Source organism: Camellia sinensis, chromosome 6 (genome assembly GCF_055761805.1).
Source record: "Camellia sinensis isolate YWXY chromosome 6, ASM5576180v1, whole genome shotgun sequence".
NCBI classification, from domain to species: Eukaryota; Viridiplantae; Streptophyta; class Magnoliopsida; order Ericales; family Theaceae; genus Camellia; species Camellia sinensis.
In genome coordinates, this window is record NC_138966.1 from 180,896,906 (window position 1) to 180,923,310 (window position 26,405).

At 41.2% G+C, this 26,405-nt stretch overlaps 1 protein-coding gene across 4 annotated transcripts in view; it reads left to right on the forward strand.

Moving 5' to 3' along the window:
- Positions 1-25,484, forward strand: part of LOC114286038 (putative protein phosphatase 2C 24) — a 47,167-nt gene extending 21,683 nt beyond the window's left edge. The window contains exons 3-9 of one of the 4 annotated variants that reach the window (XR_014331876.1): positions 7,601-7,777; positions 7,885-7,968; positions 9,189-9,311; positions 23,410-23,508; positions 24,152-24,196; positions 24,296-25,311; positions 25,441-25,484. Coding sequence is in view for 2 of the 4 variants with exons in the window: in XM_082873161.1 (XP_082729287.1) it covers positions 7,706-7,777; positions 7,885-7,968; positions 9,189-9,311; positions 23,221-23,250 (309 nt within the window). In the remaining 2 variants the exon portion in view is untranslated. Of the gene's footprint in view, positions 1-7,600; positions 7,778-7,884; positions 7,969-9,188; positions 9,312-23,220; positions 23,302-23,409; positions 23,574-24,151; positions 24,197-24,295; positions 25,418-25,440 lie in introns of those variants that run through there. The other 3 variants (XR_014331875.1, XM_082873162.1, XM_082873161.1) reach the window with 3 other exon arrangements.
- The last annotated feature ends 921 nt before the right edge of the window (positions 25,485-26,405 follow it).

Here is a 26,405-nt window from a genome sequence, read left to right on the forward strand (position 1 = left end):
GTTTGGGCTGCGTGTTCAACTTTCTATCAGTGTGGGCTGCGTGTTCACTATTTAATCTGGGCTGCGTGTTCAGAAAATTTGAAGTTTGGGCTGCGTGTTCAACTTTCAATCAGTGTGGACTGCGTGTTCACTATTTAATCTGGGCTGCGTGTTCAGAAAATTTAAAGTTTGGGCTGCGTGTTCAACTTTCTATCAGTGTGGGCTGCGTGTTCACTATTTAATCTGGGCTGCGTGTTCAGAAAATTTGAAGTTTGGACTGCGTGTTCAACTTTCAATCAGTGTGGACTGCGTGTTCACTATTTAATCTGGGCTGCGTGTTCAGAAAATTTCAAGTTTGGGCTGCATGTTCAACTTTCTATCAGTGTGGGCTGCGTGTTCACTATTTAATCTGGGCTGCGTGTTCAGAAAATTTAAAGTTTGGGCTGCGTGTTCAACTTTCTATCAGTGTGGGCTGCGTGTTCACTATTCTAATCTGGGCTGCGTGTTCAGAAAATTTAAAGTTTGGGCTGCGTGTTCAACTTTCTATCAGTGTGGGCTGCGTGTTCACTATTCTAATCTGGGCTGCATGTTCAGAAAATTTGAAGTTTGGGCTGCGTGTTCAACTTTCTATCAGTGTGGGCTGCGTGTTCATTATTCTAAATCTGGGCTGCGTGTTCAGAAAATTTAAAGTGTGGGCTGTGTGTTCACTTTCGAATTCGGTCTGTGTGTTCGACAAATCAGTGTTTGAGCCGTGTGTTCGTCTCTTAACTAATGTGTACTGTGCGTTCGCAATTAATTAATGAGCCGAGTTTTCAGAAATTCGAGTGTTGAACTACATGTTCAGGATGCAAGCAAAGTACTATGTCATAAGCTAAACTGCGTGTTCAAGCATGGCAAAGGTGCTGAAATGTACGAAAAATACAGAAAATGAAGTAAATACCTCTCGGGCCTCATGAGAGAGGTGATGCTCTGGCTCTCGGAGAAGCAAATCCCCAGGTGCTCGCTCGTCAAAGCTAGTGAAGTGACGGAAGACGGCACGAGAGAGGACATGTGCTGGCGGATTATACCTCCCGGGAATAAAAGGTCGGGTCCTCGGGGGTAGAGTCATGGGATCAAAATCGTCCCCGGCACCTGGAAAGCCTCCGCTGTGGGGAGAATTGCCCGCCATTTTCAAAGAATCTGCAAAAGGAGCAAAAATGAGCGAAAATGAGCCAAAATTGGAAAGAGTCAACAAAAGTCAACTCTCGGGAAATGAAAAAGTCAACAAAAGTCAACTCCCGAGAAAACCTTCCAAATATTGAGACAAACTTACCTCAAGTGGCGAAAATGAGAAAAGAAGCTCCGAAACTGAAATTTAATCGCTTCAAAGTGCTTGAAACATAATGTTTTTGCGAAAACAACTTGCGTGGGGCGTTGGAAAACGCGTAAGGAACTCAGATCTGGAGAAGAAAGTGTTGTAGGAGGCAAGAAAGGAAGGGATCTCGGCTGCATTATATAGGCTCCAAGTTTTGGAATGAAGGAGCATCAAAAAGGAGGTAAAAATACCAAAATGCCCTCGGATTTGGGCATATGGCCGGCCGGCCACCTTTTCTATCCGGCCAGCCATTTCCTTTTTGGAAAACCGGCCGGCCAGCCAATTACTTTTTGCAAAAGTGGTCGGTGGCCTCCCCTTGGGAAGATAAACGGCCGGCCATGTGCCTCACAGGCTCACCTAGCTCCCTGCAAATTTTGAGGAAGATCGGAGTTCCCGGGACCTGAAAAAGTTTAAGAAAAGTACACTTCCGGTCGCGAAATGATCCGCCGGGACTTCAGCTTCAAGTTCTGACATATGTCTCATCATCATTCATCGAAATCGAAGTATATCCTTTTTGAATGAGTTGTAGCCTTTCCGGGAAGTGGATCGGAGGCCGCGATCGAGTTGCCTTCGCCGAAACACGTGTTTCCATTGCTCGTTGTTTCGTAACAAACGGGCACGTTAACTTATGCTCGCTTTGTACTATCATGCACATAATTCGCATTCTCATGAGCATACTCACATTTTTATGCACATTTCTTGATAATTGGCATACCTCTATGATTGAGCATACGTTGTCACGCATGTTCCACTCTTGCATTGCGATGCATTCACTCACCGGCGTTGCATGTGTCAAACTTTCGGAATCACATTAAATGTATGTTGGTAGCATATTGTACTTGTTGCAATTTCTCTCTTTTGCAGGCACGATATTGTATGTAAGGTTCAATTGAGGTTGGTGCGACCAGACGAATCGTGCAGGTATCGTATCTTCTCCGTGTGAGACGTGACGGGGATTGAATAATCCTCCGCATTTCTTAACTGCATGAAATGTAGTTGTTGCTTTGCATTCTTGCTTAAAACTGTTGCATCTATTTGCGAATATTTGCCTCATTACAGCTTGCTGCATTTGCATGATCATTGAGTTATGTTCGGCTTCTTGCATATCGCTTTGCATTTCGCCCCCCTGCCTGCGGGCATGCCTGCGGGCACATCTCTGTTTACTTTGTACGTTTGTCTAAGTCTTCGGCCTTGTCAAAAATGGGCCGTCTCTGGGCTTTGACATTCACTCCCGTCACTTATGACTTTCGAGTTCTGTCAAAGAGGGGCAACTGTAGACACCCCATTTTTGACCGACCTTAAGACTCAGACGTCACTGATTGAGCGCTTGGTGATGTTGAATATTGTGCTCGTTCAGAAGTTTCAGAGTTGCGGCCGTGAGCCCTGCCTCCGGACTTCCGAACCCTCTTTTGTACTTTGCCTCGGTTTGCGAACCAGGCTCGGTTTTCTTTGTTTCTTTTCCTGAGGGAAGGGAGAGGTCCCGTAGACCATCTCTCAATGTCCGTAGGCTACATTTCGTGGTCGTAGGCCATTTTGCCCATTTCGGAGTCCGGTTCCCGGTTTTCGGGATCGTTGGCCGTGTGCCTCGGTTCGGGACCGCTTAACCATCTCCATTTGCTCTAATTTTTGGCATACTTCCTTTTTACTCCCTTTTGAGGGACACTGGGGCCTGAGAAACCCACTTCGTGGCCGAATGCCACTTTCGGTGCTTAACAGCCCATTTTCGGGACCTTGAACTGCGTGTTTTGGCCCCCGAACATTCATTTTGCAACGGTTTTCATTCATTTTTGGCAGGTACCTCTGTTTTATCACTAGGAAGGTCACTGAAGGGTGGGAGGCCAGTAATTGTTGCAGCAACCAGTTATACATCCTCCGACGCCCTCCGGCGCCCGTTTTTCACACTTCCGGGCTAATGTTGAACACCTTGGGGCCACATTCTTGAACTTTCAACCACATATTTGTGATGTACACACTTGGGAGGACCCTAAAAGTTGGTGGCCGGCCAGTAATTCCATTTGACCCTTTTGAACCCCTCCTTCCGGGCTAATGTTGAACACCTTGGACCCACTTTCTTGAACTTTCAACCACATATTTGTGATGTACACACTTGGGAGGATCCTAAAAGTTGGTGGCCGGCTAGTAATTCCATTTGACCCTTTTGAACCCCTCCTTCCGGGCTAATGTTGAACACCTTGGACCCACTTTCTTGAACTTTGAACCACATATTTGTGATGTACACACATGGGAGGACACTATCATGTGGTGGCCGGCCACTAAATCAGCTTGACCCTTTTGACCCCTAGCCGGCCGGCTAGGGGGTGTGGCCGGCCGGCCACCTGCAACCAAAGTAACTGGCCGGCCGTAATCCCCACACTGTTCACTTTACAGCTGTATAGCTTTATCCCCCAGAAAATATCAATATCTGGGGGATATTTTGTGGGGGAAAGTTGGCCTCCTTTTCCCCCACCTTTACACCCCCTTTTTGGCCCTTATAACCAGCTGGTGTCATCACATATAGGGGTTAGAAATTTTGTTCTTCAAGCCTCAAGATCCATATCTCCCTCCATCCTTCTCATTTTCCTAAAAATCCTTAAGTCCTACACCTTGTGTTCTTCATCACCACCAAGCTCTACCATCACCACTTCATTTCCAGCAACAAGGAGAGCTTCTCAATGGCTAAAGGAGCTGCAAATTGGTCCAAGAAGCAACAAAAGCTTTGGTCTTCAAGGGTGAGTGACATTTCTCCTCTTTTGACTCTTTTTCTTGATCCATCTATAAGCCCTATATGATTTTTGTTTCAAGCTCCGGCCCTAACTGAAAGTGGCCCTCTTTTGAGCTCATTTTCACTTTTCATTAAGGGCTCAACCCTGTTTGAGCCCTCCATGATGCACTTGTTTCATTGATCCTCTTATATGTCATAATCTTGCATGCTATTTTTGGCCCATGAGTAATCTGTTTTTGAGCATGATGTAATCTGTGAATGTGCTTATTTTGGGCCCTTCTTCAACATTGTTGAAGGGCCCCTCACCATTTGATGCCTCCATGTGCCACTTGTAGTTATATCCCTTATTTGGCCCCCATTTTTGCATGCTATGGCAGCCTACCATGATTTTGTTTTTGGCCATTTTACATTTCTGTAAATAGTCTTATTTTGGTCCATTCTTCATGTTTCATTTAGGGCCTTTCATGGTTTGGGACCTCCATATGCCACTTCATGTTATATCTCTCTTTTATTCCCCATTCTTGCATGTTTAGTTAGCCTATCATGCTTTTGTTTTTGGCCATTTTACAGTTCTGGAAATAGTCTTATTTTGGCCTATAATTCATGTTTCATTAACATTTTTTTTCTGTTTGGTGATTATTTTGTATACTTCATGTTATAGCACCTTTTGAGGCTCAATCTTATGCCCTTTTTTTAGCATGTTTGTATATTGATTTGAGGTTTGCCATATACTGTAAACATTCATATTTTTGGTCCCTCTTCAATGTTGTAGAAGGAAAGTTTTCAGTTTGGATTTTGCTTACATCACTTGCTTCATTACCCCTCTCTTGGCCCCTATTCTTGCATGCCATTTTTGCCCTACCTATGCTCGCTGTTTTGCCATGTTTATAACTGTGAAAGTGCTTTTTTTGGGACTGCCTAGCTTCTGTCTTTGCATTACATGTCCATATCGTGCATGTTTGGCATAGCTATAGGCCATTTCGGGTGCCTAAATTCGCATTTCGGGACTATTCCATGCATTTGGTGTCATTTCGCCTCATTTTAGGACTGTTTTACCCTATATTTCATTGCTGAAATTCTATTAGAATGATTGCTTTCCATTTTCATGTCATTGCATCGCATTCTGTCATCGCCTCGGTTTGAGTGCCCGTGTGCACGCATTTCGAGGCACTTCGTTTTCATCCATCGGCATCCTATGTGAGTGTGGCTGAGGCTCTCTCATGTTGGTATAAGCCCATATCATGTTTCCATGTCATTTGCATCGCATTCTGTCATTGCCTCGGTTTGCGTGCCCGTGTGCACGCATTTCGAGGCACTTCGTTTTCATCCATCGGCATCCTATGTGAGTGTGGCTGAGGCTCTCTCATGTTGGTGTAAGCCCATCTCATATTTCCATGTCATTTACATTGCGTATACCATCGCCTCGGTTTGCGTGCCCGTGTGCACGCATTTCGAGGCATCTTATTTTCACAGCATAGTGCATACTAGGTTGTATCTTAGATTGCATTCTGTCATTTTCTCGGTTTGCGTGCTCGTGTGCACGCATTTCGAGGCATCTCATTTTCACAGCATAGTGCATACTAGGTTGTATCTTAGATTGCATTCTGTCATTTTCTCGGTTTGCGTGCCCGTGTGCACGCATTTCGAGGCATCTCATTTTCATAGCATAGTGCATACTAGGTTGTATCTTAGATTGCATTCTGTCATTTTCTCGGTTTGCGTGCCCGTGTGTACGCATTTCGAGGCATCTCACTTTCATAGCATGGTGTATGTTAGGATTGCATCTTAGTTGCATGTCATGCATATTGCATCGTGTTCGGGATAGGAGTTAGTCCGGGCACGGGAAACGAGGTGCATTTCGTACTCCGAGTGACGGAATGTGTCTCAATTTCCCAGTCACCGACACTCCGGATCATCCATGATGGAGTTAGGTTTTGTTGTGTTTTCATGTGCATTCATCCTACGTTAAATTGTGCAATTCGACTCCTCGGCCATCATGCTTCGGTATGCGTGATTGGTGGCACGAGGATCGAGGCATGCATATATTTGTGAAAATACACTGCTATGCCCCTTTCCTGCTCTCTGTTGCAGCAAAATCAGGAATCAGCAACTTTCCGGGACTTGGCACGCTTTTCAAGAATAATTGTAAAACAGAGGCTAATCGGGGCATCCCGGTGGATTTCCGCGCAAAGCAGCCTAACATACATCATCCATCAGAAGCAAGGCAGTCCCTGGCTTGCATGCCAGTTTTATTTATTTTCTTAGTTAATTTGATTAAGTAGGAATTTGTATATTATTTGGACTGTAATATTCGGACTGTAATATTCTTTCATTCGGGACTGTATATTTATTCGGACCCTCTACGCGAGGGCATAACTGTAATAAGTGTGCGTGTGTGTGTTGTATGTCTTCCAACCCCACGTCTTTCTCCCTTTTATTTATCCGCTTATGATGGTTAGATTAGGGCATATTTCAATTAACATACAGTATGATAGCATGTTTGCATTCATTAATCTGTATTGCATGCACCGGGCTCGGCGCATCATACTAACTGCATTGTACTTTCAATTCCAAATTGAATACATGTTAGTTGTAGCATTCCATATGCCATGTTTAGAATAGCCGAGCCTGCTATAGTTTGCATTCTTGCATGTGTTGCATTAAGCATTTCTGTATACTTAGGTTTCATGCATGATTTCTAATGAGTTTCTGTTTTGGCTTGGAATACCCGATAAGTTTTATGCTTTAGCATCCTTGCATGCGTGTGAGTGACTGCCATGAATAGCATGCTTACCATGAGGCTATGTGCTTATATGATATAACTGCCTGAATGCTTGTGGGTGGAGGCTGGGTTATCTGAATTGGAGTAAATCATCAAATGTTTCAAGCCTACCTGCGGGTAGCAAACCATTTTCAAAAAACGAACATGAAATGTTTTGTTCCAATTCAGGCGATCCAGTCTATACTTGTATGCTGTGCGCATCACATAGTAACCTAGGCTAATAACCAGAATAAGAACTCACAATGTTTTCAAAAATTGATATCATGGTTAGTAGAGGCCGGTCTATGACCGGGCGAGCGGGGGTGCTCACGAAGTGACCTTCCCCAATCGTACCCAAGTTCCCGAGCCGAGGCAACTTTGGTGATGACGGACACGTGGCCTTTTGGCACCGAGTCAGGGTTTCCTAAATTTCCCAAAATAAAATATTTAGGTGGCAACTCTGTATCTGGCAAAGCAGTCCATGTTTGGCACTTCTTTCAAAAATCTGTTTTCTCAAAACGATTTGCCGGATTTGGACTCTTTGGTTCAGACTTAGAACCGTGACTACAAAGTCGAGTCCGAGCTGTAACGAGGTCCCCCGCGGGCTTGTTACAGCATCCATTTTGTTTTTCTATGGAAAACTAGATAGATTAAACAGCTTGACTAATTTTCTGAAACCTGTCCTAATTGCAAGATCTTGTTAGAATTCAAGTTTTCCTTCCCATTTTCATTGTTGGTTAAAATTTGTATGCATCAAAACCTAACAGTGAATCTTGTTCATCAGACGAGGCCCATAGTGTACCGTAGCAGAGCTGTTTTTGAGGATGCAACTCCGGAGATGGTTAGAGATTTTTTCTAGGACGATGAGTTTTGCACTAAATGGGACACCATGCTTGCATACTTCAAAATATTGAAGGAATGTTCTTACACAGGGACAATGATTGTGCAATGGATAAAAAAGGCATTTCTGAATACATGCATTTTGCATCTATATGGATGAGTTTTATCTTCAATTGCTCTTGTTTTGACAATGTATGGTTTGATACCTTGATTTGCTCGTTTGTGCAGTTCCCCTTTTTCTCCAGTGATCGCGAATATATCATTGGTCGAAGAATATGGGAAGCTGGAAATACATATTATTGCGTGACAAAGGTAATAATTTCTCAAACTATTCTTAAGTTTTTTTAGCATCTTGCTCTACTCTATGCAGTTGTTTCCCCCACTGAATGAGTTGCCTTATATATATATATATATATCTATGTATTCATCATAATGTATAGCTCTTTGTTTCTCATCAAACACAATGGAAAGAATGAGAAAACTGTAGAACTTGACAGCAATATTTTTATTATGACGATTAAAATGATAATTACTAGGGTACATACTCGATGAATATTCTTTGCCTGTTTTATTTTTTTTCATTTGTTTGTTAGATTTTTATTTTTTGGTTGATGCAACTCACAGTTTTTTTTCATGTGTGTGTGTGTGTGTGTTGGCAATAAGACATGGAAATATCTTCCAACTTCTTGCTTTTCTTTGGAAAATCAAATTTCTTTCAAATGTTTGTGTATATTGGCTGTGTTGGTGTATGGACAATTGCTTTTAACTTGAAGCTGTAATATTGCAAGGCGTGCCATATCTAGCTTTACAAAGGCGCGAAAAGCCTAGGCGTATAGATCTTTATTTTTCAAGCTGGGTTATCAAGCCTGGTAAGCATTGCCAAATAATCAAGTAATGCTTACAAATACTTTCAATGGTAGTTTCTATCTATAATTAAGCAAGTAGAAATTAAATCTAAAGAAAAGGTCCAACAAAAAACTGCATCAAAGCCCATTTATTTATTTATTTTTTTATTGGCACTGGGTGTCTGGAATCAAAGTCCAATTAATTTTAAGAATAGTAGCATGGCTGTTTAATCTCCTTCTCCAAGCTTGTTCTGGTGGGGCAGCACTATCAAAATCAAGCTTCAAGTGAAGTTTAAGGAAAGACAATCAGTACAATTGAAGTAAAAACGAAACTAAAGCTATTAAAAGTACACATGATAATATATATGCATCAATTATGAAGTGCACAATGCTCCAATGGAGATATGAAATTAACGAAGTCCAATAATTGATTTCTTCGTATATATTTTGTGGAAAAAATTGAGTTTTTTGCAGACTTTGATATTTATGTGTTCATGAGATTTTAATGAAGATTTGAAAACAATTTTGACATATATACAATTGTTAGGGAACTTGTAAAAATTGTTTCATAATGAATTTTGAAAGGATATTTTATAAAACGCTGTGGTATATGTCAATGGCCAACATGTTTTCCAAAGGAAAAGATAGAAATCAAACAATTTTAATCGGTGTTTGATTTCTTTGTAGGTGGCGATGAAGTGTAGAGATCGGTTACATGAACTTGTAAAGGTAGAGATAGAGAAGAAGGATTTGAGTACAGAGGAGTGGAAGATCGTGATGGAGAGAAGCTTCGAACGCATGGACAATGAGGTGATTGCATGGAACAACATTCATTTTTTGTTCTGTCCAGATTTATTTCTTTTCTTCCTCTTCTTCTTTGTTCTGTCCAGATTTATCTTCCTCTTCAATTCGTTTTTTTTTCCAGATTTTTTTTCTTTTGTTTCTTCACAGCAAACGAAGATCGAAGACACATCATTTTTCATTTTTTTTTTCAGATTTTTGTTTTGTCCAGATTTTTTTCTGTTCTGTCCATTCTGTTTCCTCTTTTTTCATTTTTTTCCCCCAGATTTTTGTACTCCTCCTTGGCAGCAAACGAAGGACAAATTGATCTTGTCCAGATTTTTTTTTTCTTTCCAGATTTCTGTTATGTCCAGATTTTTTCTTCCTTTTTCTTGAACTCCATTTTTTTTTTGCTGATATATATTTTATTTTTTATATTTTTTTCCCCACAACCACTGGAATTTCATGCAACTTGCGTCTAGAGCCTTATCTGTAATCATCTTAAAAAAAAAAAAAGGTAATGTAAAATGACCCCTCTATTATTTAACTTTGCCCTCTTTTTACTGTTACAGACTGTAGTAGAAACATAAAACTGATATATTTTAAAAAGAAACATAAAATAAGAAAATTGATATATTTTTATATTTCTTGTGTTTAGTGAACATTTGTTTGATTTTTTCATAAATATTTTCATTGTGTGACTATGATTGCATTGTTAGCTAAGGCTGCGGCCATGGCACTTGCTCAGCACTGTAGACGTCCCCACGAACGCCCCGGGGAGGATGAATCCCCATTTTGTTCGTTTGGGCTCACTACAGTTCAGACTCTCAAATTGTCATGGTTCTAAATCTGAAACAAAGAGTCCAAATTCGGCAAATCGTTTTTTAAAACAGATTTATTTGTAAAGAAGTGCCAAACATGAACTGCTTTACCAGATACAGAGTCGCCACCTAAATATTTTATTGGGAGAATTTAGGAAACCCTGACTCGTTTGCCTAAGGCCATATGTCCGTCATCACCAAAGTTGCCTCGACTTGGGAACTTGAGTACGATTGGGAAAGGTCAGCTATGAGCACCCCCTCTCGCCCGATCAAAGATCATCCTCTGCTAACCATGATATCTAGTTTTGAAAACATTATGCGTTCTTATTCCAATTAATTAGCTAATTTTACTATGTGATGCGCACAACACCAAAGTATAGACTAGATCGCCTAATTTGGAACAAAGCATCGCATATCCGTTTGTTTGGAAATCGGTTTGAAATTTGCTACTCGCAAGTAGGCTAAACATGGATTTCGACGAGTTGTTCTAACTCAAACAATCTAACCTTCACCCACAGGCATTCAGGAAGATATATCACATAAGCATATAGCCACATGGTAAGCATGCTATCATGTTAACACTTACACTCATGCAAGGATGCTAAAGCGTAAATGCTTACCTATTACTCCAAGCCAAAACAGAAACTAGTTAATAATCAAATGCATGATCCTAGTTCATGTTAAGATGGCTAATGCAACACATACAAGATGCAACTACAATAGGCTCGGCTATTCTAAGATGGCATATGATGATGCTACAGCTAACACGTATTCAACTTAGAATTGAAATACAAATGCAGTTAGTATGATGTGCCGAGCACAGTGCATGCAATACAGATGAATGATGCAAACATACGAAGCATAAGTATGCTAAATAAAACATGCCCTAATCTAACCATTATAAACTAGTAAATAAAAGGGAGAAAGACGTGGGGTTGGAAGACATACACATGCTCACGCACACTTATTACAGAATTTCCCTTGCCCGGAGGGACCAAAAGAATAATACAAATTAAACAAATAATTTACTACTCTAGCTAATTAAATATTACAAAGCTTCTAATTAATTAACAAATTAAATACAGAAGGAAAGTGGCCGCAGCCCTGCCTCGGAATGATGGGATGATGCATGCTCGGTTCGCCTCGCCTAGAAACCCGGTACCATGCCATTGTTGCCTCTGTTTACACTGCCTTGCTCCTCTGAAATTTATGAAAGTTTCCAGAATCCTTCTAAATCACTCCCTGAGTGTTGTGGAATATCACCAACCACAATTCAAATCCACCGGCCATGGGAATAGGCTTATCGACCAAATATTGAACCACCGGCTGGACACTGATGGTCGGTCGGCACAAAAAGTGGTCGGCCGGCCATTTCTTCCTGCAGAGCCCTGTTTTGACAGTAGCAGAGGACAGACAGTGCATGGTATGGAATTTTCAAAGTAATGTGTGCATGGCCACTCTCCCTATCATGCTATGGGCTCAAGGGAGTTTGGTACTCGACTCTCGGACCACCACTCGCGCATTTCAATGCGTGATGGTCCAAGAAGTCAAGTATGCATTTCAATGTGAATGAATGCAACAAAACACATGAGTGCTACACGCCCTATCATATTGAGATCAAGGACATCGGCGACTGTAGACGTCCCTGGACGCCCCGGGAGGGAATTCCCGTGTTGTTCATATTGAGCTCACTACAGTTCAGGACTCAATGTCACGGTCCTGTATCTAATCTCGCAGAGTGCAATGCAATACCGATGAAATCATCAAAGAGTCCAAAATCCAGCAAATCGTTTTTAAAAACAGATTTTTTTTGAAAAGAAGTGCCAAATCATGGACTGCTTTGCCAGATACAGAGTCGCCACCTAAATATTTTATTTTTGAAAAATTTAGGAAATCCTGACTCGTTGCCTAAGGCCACGTGTCTGTCATCACCAAAGTTGCCTCGGCTCGGGAACTTGGGTACGATTGGGGAAGGTCACTTCGTGAGCACCCCCGCTCGCCCGATCGAAGATCGGCCTCTACTAAGCATGATATCTAGTTTTGAAAACATTATACGTTCTTATTCCGGTTATTAGCCTAGATTTACTATGTGATGCGCACAACATACAAGTATAGACTGGGTCGCCTGAATTGGAACGAAACATCGCATGTTTGTTTATTTGAAAATGGTTTGATGGTGCTACCCGCAAGTAGGCTAAGACGTGGATTTGCCACCCTCAGGTGGGCTTAGAAAACATGATGATTTGCCACTATCAAGTGGGCTTAAAACTCACAATTGATGAATTGTTCCAATCCAAATAACCCAACCTTCACCCACAGGCATTCAGGCAATTATATCATATAAGCACATAGTCTCATGGTAAGCATGCTATCATGGTAGTCACTTACACGCATGCAAGGATGCTAAAGCATAAAACTTACTGAGTACTCCAAGCCAAAACAGAAACAAGTTAGAAATCAATGCATGATCCTAACTATACAGAAATGCCTAATGCAACACATGTAAAAATGCAACTACAGTAGGCTCGACTATTCTAAGATGGCATATGATGATGCTACAGCTAGCACATATTCAATTTGAAATTTGAAATACAAATGCAGTTAGTATGATGCGGCGAGCCCGGTGCATGCAAGACAGATGAATGAAGGCAGACATGCTATCATAAGTATGCTAATTGAAACATGCCCTAATCTAACCATCATAAGTTGGTAAATAAAAGGGAGAAAGACGTGGGGTTAGAAGACATACATCACACTCATGCACACTTATTACAATATTGCCCTCGCTCGGAGGGTCCGAAAGAATAATACAGTCCGAATGAATAATACAGTTTGAATAAATAGTACAGTCCGAATAAAATAGAAAAATCCTAATTAATTAACAAATTAATCTAGGAAAGCGGGTAAATTGGCGCGCAAATCCATGGACCGCCTCAGCTCTGTTCCAAATAATGAATGATGCATGCTCGAGTTGTCTTGCGTAGAAATCCATTACGACGCCTCGATTCGCCTCTGTTTGCAATTAATGCTGGAATGCTGTGCAACGCTCCGGAAGGCCGCTAATTTCTGATTTACTGTAACAAAGAGCAACAAAGAGGCATGGAAAAGTATTTCACACATGTATGCATGACTACTCTTCAGGGAGTGTAGTCCTCGATCCTCGTGCCACCAATCATGCATATCGATGCATGATGGCCGAGGAGCTAAATTGCACGACTCAATGTGAGATGAATGCACATGAAAACACAACAAGACCTAAACACCATCATGGGTAATCCGAAGTGTCAGTGACAGGGAATTGAGACACGTTCCGTCACTCGGAGTACGAAACGTACCTCGTTTCCCGTGCTTGGGCTAACTCCTATCCCAAACACAATGTAAATGAGATGGCATACACAATGCGACTAACATACAACCTAGCATACACAATGCTATGAAATGGCATACACAATGCTTGATGTAACATGGCATACACAATGCTCTAACATGCAACCTAGCATACGCAATGCTATGAAATGAAACGGCATACACAATGCATAATGGACTTACACCAACATGAGTGGACCTCAGCCACACTCACATTAGTGGCCATGAGATGAAAAGAGACAACCGAAATGTGTGCACACGTGTACGCATATCGAGGACTGAACATATGGCATCAAATGCCACTCTACCAAAGCATGGCAAGGGATGAAAGATGGCCTATGAACATGTAATTTCCAGCACTAAAACATAATGCTAAATGGTCCCAAAACAAAGAGATATGGCACCCGATGCATGGAATAAGCCTCGAAACTCAAAACTAGACCAATACATTGAACCATAAGTATACAAAGAAAGTATTATTTGATCATGAAGTCTAAAGACAGAGCCAAGGCAGTCCCAAAACATGCATATTTCTAGTTTAGAGCATGGCCAAAAGATACTAACATGATGGACTAAAATAGCATGCAATATTGGCTAGCAAGCATGGTTTACATGGCATGTATATGAAGCAAATGAGAACTCATCAAACCAGTCAAAAACAGTGAATAAAACATGCCAAAATATGCCCAAATAATCACTGAAATGCAGCCAATGCATGCAAAAATGAGGAGCTTCTTTGGAAGGCCATTCAAGGGGTTGTTAAGCATATATAAGATAGGCACTTAGCATGACCAAAAAAACTCTGGAAATGAGTTATGACAGCCCTAAAACTCAAAAAATTGGCCCTGAAATCAGTCAAGGAAGCATACGATGAAAGGCCCCCTCAAAAGGCCTTGAATGGAATTGTTCTACACATGCACTATAGACATAAAATATGATCAAAAGGGCCCTGGACAGACCTAAGGCAGACCCCAAAACTCACAAAATGAGGCCTGAAACAAGACTTCGATGCATGAAAAATAGGGTCTCTTTGGAAGGCCAAAAAGACCCCCAAACAAGACAAGGAGGGAGGGGGTCACCCCCCTCTAATTTTGGCCTTCAAAAATGCATCAAATCTACTGAAAAATCCATTGGATTTTAGTGGCTAAGAGGCCAAACCATGGCCAATGCAAATGCTCTAATGCATAGCCTTAATCATGAAGGGATGAAGCATGCAAGGAAGGGGATGACTCCAAACAGAAAAGTGACCTCAAGAAAACTTAAAGAAGAGGACAAAACAAGACTTTTTCCAGTTTATATCAAATCTCGAAAATGCTCACAAGTAAGGCTAAAGTATGATGCAAAAATAGCCCTAAAAGAGAGATAGAGGGTAAGAGGAAGTAGATGACCTCAAACAGCAAAGTGCCCTTAATCAAAGTTGAAGAGGAGCTCAAAAGAAGGTACTTTCTAGTTTATGAAAAATCTCGAAAGTGTTCACAAGTAAAGCTAAAGTATGATGCAAAAAAAGGCTACAAAGAAAGGTAAAGCATGCAAGGGTGTAGAAGGCCTCAAGCAGAAAAGTGCTCTTAAAAAAACATGAAGAGGAGCTCAAAATAAGACTATTTTTAGTTTACACCAAGGCTCGAAAATGCTTTCAAATGGAGCTAAGGTATAGGGAAAAATAATGCAAAAATGGGGAAAATGAGGACTTACCCTTGAAGAGCCGACTTCCAGCAGCTTTTGGACCAAGTTGGTGAGCTTTCAACCTCTGAAAATGGCTTCCAAGGTGCTGGAATGGATGATGGAGGTGTGGTGCTAAGGGTTGTAGTGTAAATAGACCAAGAAAGTTAGGGTTTTGGAGCTTGGAATAGTGGCAATGGAGGAGGGAGGTTGTGTGCCTTGGCCAAAAATGTCTAACCCTTAGATATGAAGAGGAGAGCCTCTCTTACAGAGAAGAGAGCCCAAAGCTTCTCTTGGAAGCTTCAAAGATCCTCCATACACGTGTATAGAGGATGCACCAAATGGTCCCCAGCTAGCACAGCTAGATTACACTCAGAAAGGGCAAAAACAATAAGCAGGCCGGCCAGTTCAAGTGGCCGGCCGGCCACTCCCCCTGGCCGGCCGACTAGGGGTCAAAAGGTTTAAGAACAATTGCTGGTCGGCCTACCTAGAAAGGTGGCCTCCCAGATGAGTAGAACACAGCCCTGTGGAGAAAAATCAGAAAAAGTGACCCAAGAGAGAGAAAAGCTAGCTTTTAAGCAAGGTTCAAAAGGGTCAAGGTGAATTTCTAGCCAGCCTACCCATATTAGTGGCCTCCCAGATGAGTAGATCACAATGGTGGTATGAAAAGCCAGAAAATGTGGCTCAAAAGTGGGAAAAACCAGCTTCTGTCAGAAAAATCGGCTTTTGGAGAGAGAAAATGAGAAAACTGGTTTATTCAGGGGAAGAGGTGGCCGGCCACCATCCTACCACCTCTCTAACAGTGAAAATGGGGTCTCTACCAAAAACAGACCAAAACGGATGCAAAACGAAGGTTCAGGGCCCAAAACGTGCGGTTCGGGCCCCCGAAAACAGGTTGTTAGGCACCGGAAGTGGCGTATGACCACGAAGGTGGTCTCCAGGGCCACAGTGTTCCTCTAAAGGGAGGAAATAAGATGTGTGCCAAAAGTCGAAGTAAACGGAGGTAGTTAAGCGGTCCCGAACTGAGGCACACGGCCGACGGCTCTGAAAAACCAGAAAACGGGCTTCAAATGGGAAAAATGGCCTACGACCACGAAACGTAGCCTACGGCCACCGAGAGATGGTCTACGAGATCTCTCTCTCCCTTTGGGAAGAGAAAATAGAGAAAATAGGACCCGATTCACAAACCGAGGCAAGGCACAAAAGAGCTCCGAAATCCGGAGGCAAGGCTCGTAGTCGACACTCCGCAACTTCAGAACGAGCACCATATGCAGCATCACTGAGCGCTCAACTGGTGACGTCTGAGTCTTAAGGTTCGTCAAAAATAGGGTGTCTACAGCGATCGAGGATTGAGGCGTGTTACATCACTTTGAGTATGAATGCCCCTCATTTCTCACGCTTGATTTGACACCCCAACCCAAACAAAATGTAATGCAAGTATGCAATGTGACTCAAGCATGCAATATGAGGCTAAGGTAACAAGCATGCCAAGTGCAATGTGCCAAACATGCAAGATACAATGCAATGCAACCTATCACGCAAGCTAGGATATGGAATGTAACTAGCTAAACAACATGCAAACGTGCAAAGATGAAACAATGCAAGCATGAAACCAAAGTAATGCAACATGTCAAAACATGCAATGGTGGACTTAAACTGAAATTGGGAGACCTCAGCCCATCCCAAAACAGTGGCCGAAATGATGGGTGACGGCAACAAAAATGCAAAGCAAACAAGCTTACTAATTGGTCCATTACTTAGACCACGATGCACAACCTTCAAGCATGAGTGAAATGCGATGAATATGAGGATATGGCATTATAATAAACTCTGAAATCTCATGAGGAGTGATGCCAACTGTAGACGCGCCCCCGAACGCCCCGGGAGGGTGGGTCCCGTTCTGTTCGTATGTGGGCTCACTACAGTTCGGACTCTCAAATTATCACGGTTCTAAATCTGAACCAAAGAGTCCAAATCCGGCAAACTGTTTTGAGAAAACAGATTTTGAAAGAAGTGCCAAACATGGACTGCTTTGCCAGATACAGAGTCGCCACCTAAATATTTTTTATGGGGGAATTTAGGAAACCCTGACTCAATGCCAAAGGCCACGTGTCCGTCATCACCAAAGTTGCATCGGCTCGGGAGCTTGGGTACGATTGGGGAAGGTCAGCTATGAGCACCCCCTCTCGCCCGATCTGAAGATCGGCCTCTACTAACCATGATATCCAGTTTTGAAGACGTAATGTGTTCTTATTGCATGTTCGTTTTGAAGATGGTTTGCTACTCGCAAGTAGGCTAAAATGCAGGTTGTGCCACCCTCGAGTGGGCTTTTAGAAAAGATGGTTTTGCCACTATCTAGTGGGCTTAAAGCTCACAGTTTTAACGCATTATTCCAATTTAGGTAATTCAACCTCCATCCACAGGCATTCAAGCAGTTATATCACATAAGCAGCTAGCCTCATGGTAATCATGCTGTTATGGCAACCCTCACACGCATGCGGTATGCTAAAGCATAAATACTTACAATGTACTCCGTGCCAAAACAATAAACTAGTTAGCAAACATGCGTGATCCTAGTTCATGTTAAAGTGGCTAATGCAACGCATACAAAATGCAATTAGGATAGGCTCAGCTAATCCTAAAATGGCATGTAAAGTGCGGCAAGTAGCATGTATTCAAGTCAGATTTGAAATACGATGCAGTTAGCATGATGTGTCGAGCCCGGTGCATGCAATACTGATGAATGATGCACGCATGCATAGCATAAGGTATGCTAAAGTAAACATGTCCTAATACTAACCATCAAAGAAGGTAAGTAAAAGGGAGAAAGAAGCGGGGGTTGGAAGACATGCACACACGCACCCACACTTATTACACAATTGCCCTCGCTCGGAGGGTCCGAAAGAATAATACAGTCCGAATAACAAACCAACTATCCTAGCTAATTAATTATTACAAACCAACTAAATTAGTTAAGCAAATCTACTAATCTAAGAAAGAGATAAACGGCCTCGGGAAAAGATCCCAATGCAATGCATGCTCGGTCTTGCTTGGAAGTCCACTGCCATGCGCAAGCTGCCTCTGTTTTCCCTACTATACTCCTCTGAAAACTGCCAAAGTCTCAGGATATTCTCACTGGATGCTGGGGAATGCACCGGCCAAAAGGGATCATCACCGGCTGTGATTTGGTGGTCATCGGCTAAATGTGAATCCATCGGCCACCGATGGATGGCCGGTCGGCACTCTGTGTAGTCGATCAGCCGAAAATTCCTGCAGGACCTGTTTGACAGCAGCAGAGGGCAAAGCTTTGCATGGCCATGCAATTCAAGCGAATGTGTGCACCGACACATCCCTTGTCATGTTTGTGACTCAAAGGGATACGACCCTTGGTTCTCGGACCACCAATCGCGCATTTCAATGCGTGATGGCCCAAGAGACCAAGTTGTGCATTTTCATTTCAAATGTCATGCAATGCACATAAACAAACAAATTGAACTCAACCTCTATCACAAGCAATTCAAGAGGCCAAGCATGCATGCTAGTACAATGCAACCTAATCATGTGAGCCTAAGTGTGTAACATGGAGATGTAATGCACAATGCTCACTAGGCATGCAATCCATGCAAGCTAATCAAGTATGCAATGTGCAATTCAACCATGCAATCATGCAAGTCATACAAATATGCTAACAACTTGACCAAGAGGATGCATACCCAATGCAAGTGATTTTAAGCATGCAACGCATGCAACCAAAGCATGCAACCATGGAATAATGTAATGATATTTGAATGGCATGCAAGGAAGGGACTTACACTAATTGGACAGCCCTAAACTAGGTCCAAAATAGTAGCCAATGCTATGGAAATGAGGGCCAACACACGCACACACGCATGCACATGCTAATGGGCCAACACTCAAGCATCAAACATGCAACTTTCAAGCACACTTAAAAGTGACAAAACATGGATTAATGGCATGCACATAAAGCTCTAAAAAAAAATGTTATAAAGGTGCCAAGCCAAGTAAATAAGGTAAGCCAGACATGCAACAATGGTCCAAGACTTAAGGCAAGCCAAAGGGGAGGTAAACCAAGGCTAGGTCAACCAAGCTTCACAAGGCCAAAGGGACTTAAAATAGGTCTAATGCAGACCTAAACAAAGCTAAGGATGTACTTAGATGGCATCTAAGTGGTCTAAAAATGTAAGCATACTCCAAGGCCTAAACAAGGGGCATAAGGCAACAACCTTTAAACACATTGAAGGGGGATCAAATGCAAGCATATGGGCACATCATGAGGTCTGAAATAACATGTCAAATGGTTCCAAACCACTGAAACAAAGCAAAGATGGCATGCTAGAAGGGCCAAAGCTTAAGGCATACAAGAGGGATTACATGGTAGCTATACAAAGCAAGGCATGGATGACTCAAATGACTTAAAACAGTCCCTTAGCACATCAAAATATGCATATAAGCTTCACAAAGCTTGGCCAAAACACAAAAGCATGGTAGCCTAAATGCTATGCACGTATTGAGGCAAATCATGGCATTACAAGGTATGTATGCTAGACAAGCATGGTGTACCAAAACCAACATATAACAATGCTATATTATGACATAATAAACCTGAAAATCAGTCAAGGCATAGTCAATACATATTCAAACTATATGCTCCCTCAAGAGGCTAAAAATGGCCCTTTTCAAGGACAATAAGGAGAGGGGGTGGCCCTCTCCTTCTTGTGACCTCAAGGCACCATCCTCACCACTGAAATCCCTCAAGATTTGAGGAATTTCAGTGGTGAGGAGGCCCGAACAGTATGGTCTCGGAGCTCACCAAAAAAAGCACAAAATGGGGCTAAACAAGCCTTAAGAGGGGTCAAACAACCTCAAAGCTTAAAACACCCTTAACAAACTATTTAGAGCACTAAAAATCAGAACTTTTATATGTTATACACAAAGCTTGAAAATAGATGCAAGGTAGGCAAAAATGCAATGCAAAAAAGGGAAATAAAGGGACAAGTTTCTTACCCTTGTAGACCCTCTTCACAAATGAAGCTCCAGCAGCTTCTTTGGCTCCAAACCAGCTCCAAGAACTCCAAGAACACTCCTCTGGCCCTCAGCAACCAAGAAAAGGTGTGATACTATGTGTTTGTGTGCAATAATAAGACTAAAACACACACTTAGAGCTAAAGAGAGGGAGAAATAGAGATGGAGGATATATGAACCCTAACCCTAAAACTCAAAACCCTCTGAAAATGCTGTCTAAATTATCTAACCTAGAGAAGGGAGAAGAGCCTCCCTTTTATAGGAATTTCCTCTTATAAGGCTTCCAAAACAAGCCATCCAAGAGAGAAATCCCTCCATACACGTGGAACAGAGTGGGTGCCAGCTATCACAGCTGGCACAAAAATATCTGCAAAAGCAGATGAACAGTGGTCGGCCAGCCAAAAATGCAATTGACCAAAAAAAGATAGCCGGCCGGCCATCTATAGTGCCGGCCGGCCAAATATTTGGCCGGTAGAAGCAAAACACAGCCGGTGGCCTCAAGCCATGGCCGGTGGAGTGTGGGGATGACCAACAAGCCATTCCCTGCCCTCCAAAGCAAAAACACAAGTGTTTGGTGCAAAACTAGACACAAAACAGTCGAGTCGAGAGATTCTGAGGCAAGGCGTGCAGCCGAGGCCTCCGAGAACTCAAGACGAACACAAACATGGATGATCACCGAGTGTTCACGCGGTGACGTCCAAGTCTTGAGGACGGTCAAAAATAGGGTGTCTACACCAACTTAAACAAAACATGCAAGGCATGCAATAGGGCCCCAAACTTGAGGCCAACAAAGGGGGTTCAAACCATAGCTATGACAACCAAACCCCAAAGGACCAAAATGACTAAAAATAGTCCTAGGGCACTCCAAAACAAGACTAAAGCATGCATAGAACATGATCAAAACATGCCAAGAAATGGGTCCAAAACAAAGGGCATTCAAAGCCACAAGGAGGGCACTCTACTACAACCACCCCAACCAAACATGGTATGGATTATGTGATGAAAAATAGAGTTATAATATATCAAAATGCACCCCAAAACCCACTGATATGGCAGCCCAAAGCCTCAAACACATAGGCATACACCAAGGCCCTAACATGGAGCATAAGATCACATCTCTTCAAGGCATTGAAAGGGTAGCAAATGCAAGCATGTAAGCACAAAACAAGGACTGAAATGGCATAGAAAGTGATTCCAAATCACTAAAATAGCCTAGGTAATGCAAGATAATGACTCACACACTCAAGGCTCACAAGCCAAAAGGCAAAGAGGCTATACCAAACATGGAAAACATGATCAAATCAGCACCTAACAGACCTTAAGCATGATGAAATATGACCAAAAGCTTCATGAAGTCAAGCTAGAACATACAAGCATGGAGGTCTAAAGGCAAGATGCATTTCTAGGCAAAATGGAGGACTACAAGGCAAGTATATTATGCATGCAAGGGGTCAATAAACTAACATAGAACAGAGGTAAAGCATGCTAAATAAACTCCAAATAACCTTTGAAACAAGACCAAACAAACTAAGCATGCATGCTATCCTTATGAGCCAAAAACATGAACAAATGAGACACAAAGGGAGAGGGGTGTCCCTCCCCTATGCAAGACTTCAAAACCTTTTCTTCATAACTGAAAATCCTTTAGATTTCAGTGGTGAGAAGGCCAACACACGAAAATTTCAAAGGCTCAACAAAGAAAGCACAAAAAAGGCCAAACAAGGCCAAAGAGGGGGAGGTCGACCCCCAACACCAAAGTAACCTTAATGAAACATCTTAAGCATGAAAAATTAGAGTTTTTATCAGTTATACACAAAGCTCAAAACAACATGCAAAGTGGGTTAAAAGCTAGTGCAAGAATGGGGAATATAAAGTAGCTATGCTCACCCTTGAAGAACAGCAACCTCAGGCCGCTTATTCTGATCAAAATCAACTCAAAACTCCAAGAACAAACTCTCAAGACCCCAATAACCCAAGTATGGTGTAATACTAGGTGTCTTAGTGCAAAATTAAGAACAAAACACCCTTTTAGGCCCTCTAAGACACACAAATGAAGAGAGAGAGAAGGAGATATAGAGAGAGAGTGGTGTATATATGCTATATAACTCTGATTTGCTGAACCTCTTCAAAGGATAAGGAAGCCTTCCTTTTATAGAGGAAGGCAAAGGCCTAAGCTTCTTAAAGAAGCTAAGGCAAAAGGGTCAAGGAGGTCAAGCTTCTAAGAGAAACTAACTCAAAGGTCCAAGCTTTTTGAGGAAGCTAAGACAAAGGTCCAAGCTTCCTCAAGAAGCTTGAGCAAAGGGTGCAAGCTTCTCCAAGAAGCTTAGAACAAAAGGGTGCAAAAGGGGCAAATCCTCTATACACGTGTATGGAGGACACGTCCATGCACTCCAGCTGGCACAGCTGGCATGCACCATGCCTGAAAAAGGCGAAAAGGAAGTATCGGCTAGAAAATGAGTCCATCAGCCAAATAATTGGTCGGCTAACCACACAAAAAGGCTGATACACCTAAGAGAATATCGACCGACCAAACATTTGGTCGGTAGAAAAAAAATCAAGGCCGGTGGCATCATGCCACGGCCGGTGGGTTTCAGGGATGGCTAACAAGCCTCTTCCCACCCTCAGAAGCACAAAACACAAGCCCTTGGTGCAAAACCAAGCACAGAACAGACAAGTTAAGAGATCCTGAGGCAAGGCACACGGCCAATACCTCCAGGAACTCAAAACGAACACGAACATGGATGATCATTGGGTGTTCAAACGATGACGTCCAAGTCTTGAGGACGGTCAAAAATAGGGTGTCTACAAGCACCAAGTTGTGAATACTACGTGTTAAGATGGGAAGAGTTTTACTTATAATAGCAGTATAAATATTGTAGTTACTGTGGCAATTAATGGTGGGTGGATAACCCTTGTTCTTCCAGATGGTAATAAGGTCAGTGATTTGTGAATTTACTATTTAGTTTGGTGTGTGATTGATTTTCTATTGGTATTTTGTTCATAATAGTATGAATTTATTATTAATGGGTAATCTCTCTATGCTGGTGTAGTTGGATCTTTATTTGTTGTCTCAAAAATAGAAGGAGTTGGTAGAAAAAGCCTGGGACAAGCAACTTCAGCCCCATGAGTACAATTCAGGCTTTTAATATTTTGTATTTGTAAACTTGAATGTGGAGTTCTGGATTTGTAAACTTCTTTCAATCGAAAATATAATTGAGTTGTGTTGTTTGTGCATATAGGGACTTTAAACATTAATCATGTCGAGGGGGCTATAATGGTTGTTAGAGCATCAAAGCCTACTATTGTTGCGGATGCAGATGAATTCTTCAGCATAAAAAGTAAAATGCTGATGACTTTACTTTCTAGTTCCTTTTGATGCAAGTTAATATATTTTCTTCTCTCTAGTTGACAAGCTTGTCAATGTGAAAATATGTTGTAGTAGATATTATGTTTGCTCCAACTAGTACTTATCATTCACCATTCTAATTAGTACTTATCATTCGTCATTTGTTTGCATAGAACTTATTAATTTGATGAAATGTATTGAGTACTTAAGGTTGGGTATCATGTTATGGTCATATGCACTGCCTCTTAATTTGATGAAATATCATCAGGAATCCTGATATGCTGCCACTTTTTTTTTTTCACAATGGATTTCTCTTTTACTGGTTTAAAGATAAAATATGAACATTTGATGGGATAACTAAGCAGGCCTTTAGATTTTATTGTCATATGTTTACTGTTCTAAACCTTATGTAGGTATGTATGTAACATAGTTTGTATACTTCTTTATATTAACTGAGTTTTATTGGTGACACCTATTATTAATTGATCATAAGGAAGTTATTGACCCTACGCTGGTATTTAGCTGATTAGTGTTTCAATGAATTGTCCATTTTTGTTCATTAGATTTCACTATGAAGTTAAAGCACATGCTTGGTGTTTCTGAATGTCACACTAATATGTTGATAATTGATGCAGATTGACTTGTCTTCCCACATTGTTAGGGTTTACTTGACTTTGAAGGTACTACTTTAACATGACTTTGAATGATTTGAAGAATACATGGTCTTTATTTCTATGAATTTATTTTCAGTTGTGTTGGTTATTTTATTCCTCTGCCAGGATTTGATAGAAGGTTGATACTGGAGGACTACCTTAGCTTTGTCTCAGGATCTTTTGGTAAGTAATCCAAAATTACAAATTTTAGTTGCTTTATTCAAAATATTTTTCCTAATGGTTTGAACGGTGATGGCTAAATTGGGAAGGCTTATTTTTTGTTTAAAAGTAAACTGGTAGCTGTTGTAATGTACCAGTATTGTTCTGGTTGGAAGATGGATTCTTTAACGAAAGAACTTTTGTTTCTTTTTCCCATTTTGTTCTTGAAAAAGATTATTTATGCATTCTATTTTTTAAACATTTCAGAAATTTTAGTGAATTGGGTTTCAGAAATTTTATGCAAATTTTTAGTACATATTTCAAAATTTTAGATGTGGGTTTGTTTTTCCCATGCTTGCAAATTAGATTTTCAATCATTTGCTTGGATTTTAGGTGGGAAATGTTGCATCGTGCGTAGTATCTGATCTTTTTTGCTTTAGGCGAGCCACCAGTATAAAGTCAAAAAAAAGTTTATGAAGTATTCATAAAGATACCACAACACTTGGTTTTGCAACTAACTGTTCCAAAAATAGGATTCACTGTAGCTAAGTGAATAGTGTATATATATATATGTGCATGTATTGAAGATATCTGAGTAGTTTTTGGAACTTACATACCCAAGCAAAGAACCACCAGACGCAACTCTGTTTGTTGGCCATCCTAACGAATACTATATATATATATATACAAAATTCAGGTGAGTTCTTTTGATTTGATGCTTTGTGATATCGGTCAAGATCATAGTGGCCATGTGTTCTGATAATTGACTTTCTCATTCATTTTGTTTGTTAATCTTTGTAATCTATCAAAACAATGTTTCAATTTGTGTGTATATATATATATAGATCCCTGTGTTCTTTTTAGATTTCTCTTCTCTATAATTCTCTTGCTTGAGATATTTAGCTCAGCTGAAACATTTGATGAATGGTTTCAAATATCTGGTGAAAAATGACCAACAGGAGGTTGTTCAGCAACTTCACAAGGTAAGATCATTAGCTCTTAAATCTTGATGCTAATTTGCGATATTCTATCTAATTTGTGCCAATTTGATTACTTTTTAAATACACATAAGGGACTCTCTTTTTACTTGTCTTCTTGTTCCTTTTGACCAGCCTCTATGTGTTTGCATCTGCATCTGCTTCCTTTTTTATTTTAGGTATGCAAAACCCAGTACTTATCTTTCTATATATGTTTATCTATTGTAATAATAGTAATTTTTACATGTCAGTTTGTGTAATGCAGATGATATATTTGGGGGTAGATATTTAACGGGTCGAAATCTTCTTCAAGCCCAGAAAGGTGCTTTTCAATTATTCCCTTTTTAATCCATTGCTTTCATGGGTATTTTTCATTTGAAATTTTTGTTTTGTTTTGTTTTGTTTTGGGGGTTTATAATGCATGTATCTCCTGGATTTGTATGCTTAAAATTTCAGCAAAATATATGATGATTGAACATTAACATATGGTTAGATTAGATTCAGTAGTAAAAAAAAGAAAGAAAGATGAATTTATTTACTTTTGAGTATATAGCATTGATTGGCCGACCACACTTGATTCAGACACAATGTTTAGTTTGGTTTGATTCAATTCGCTTCGGTTATTGTTATATCAAATTAAAATTTAATTCGCTTCAGTTATTGTTATATCAAATTAAAATTTAACTAGTATGGGGCTGTAGACACCCCATTTTTGACCGACCTTAAGACTCAGATGTCACCGATTGAGCGCTTGGTGATGTTGCATATCGTGCTCGTTTAGAGAGTTCAGAGTCTTGGCCGCAAGCCTTGCCTCCAGACTTCCGGACTCTTGCGTGCTTTGCCTCGATTTCCGAACCAGGCTCTGTTTTCTTTGTTTTCTCTTCCCGAAGGGAGGGAGAGGTCTCGTAGATCATCTCTCAGTGGCCGTAGGCTACGTTTCGTGGTCGTAGGCCATTTTGCCCGTTTAGAGTCCGGTTTTCGATTTTTCGGAGCCGTTGGCCGTGTGCCTCAGTTCGGGACCGCTTAACCACCTCCGTTCGCTTTGATTTTCGGCATACATCTTATTTACTCCCTTTTGAGGGACACTGTGGTCCGAGAGA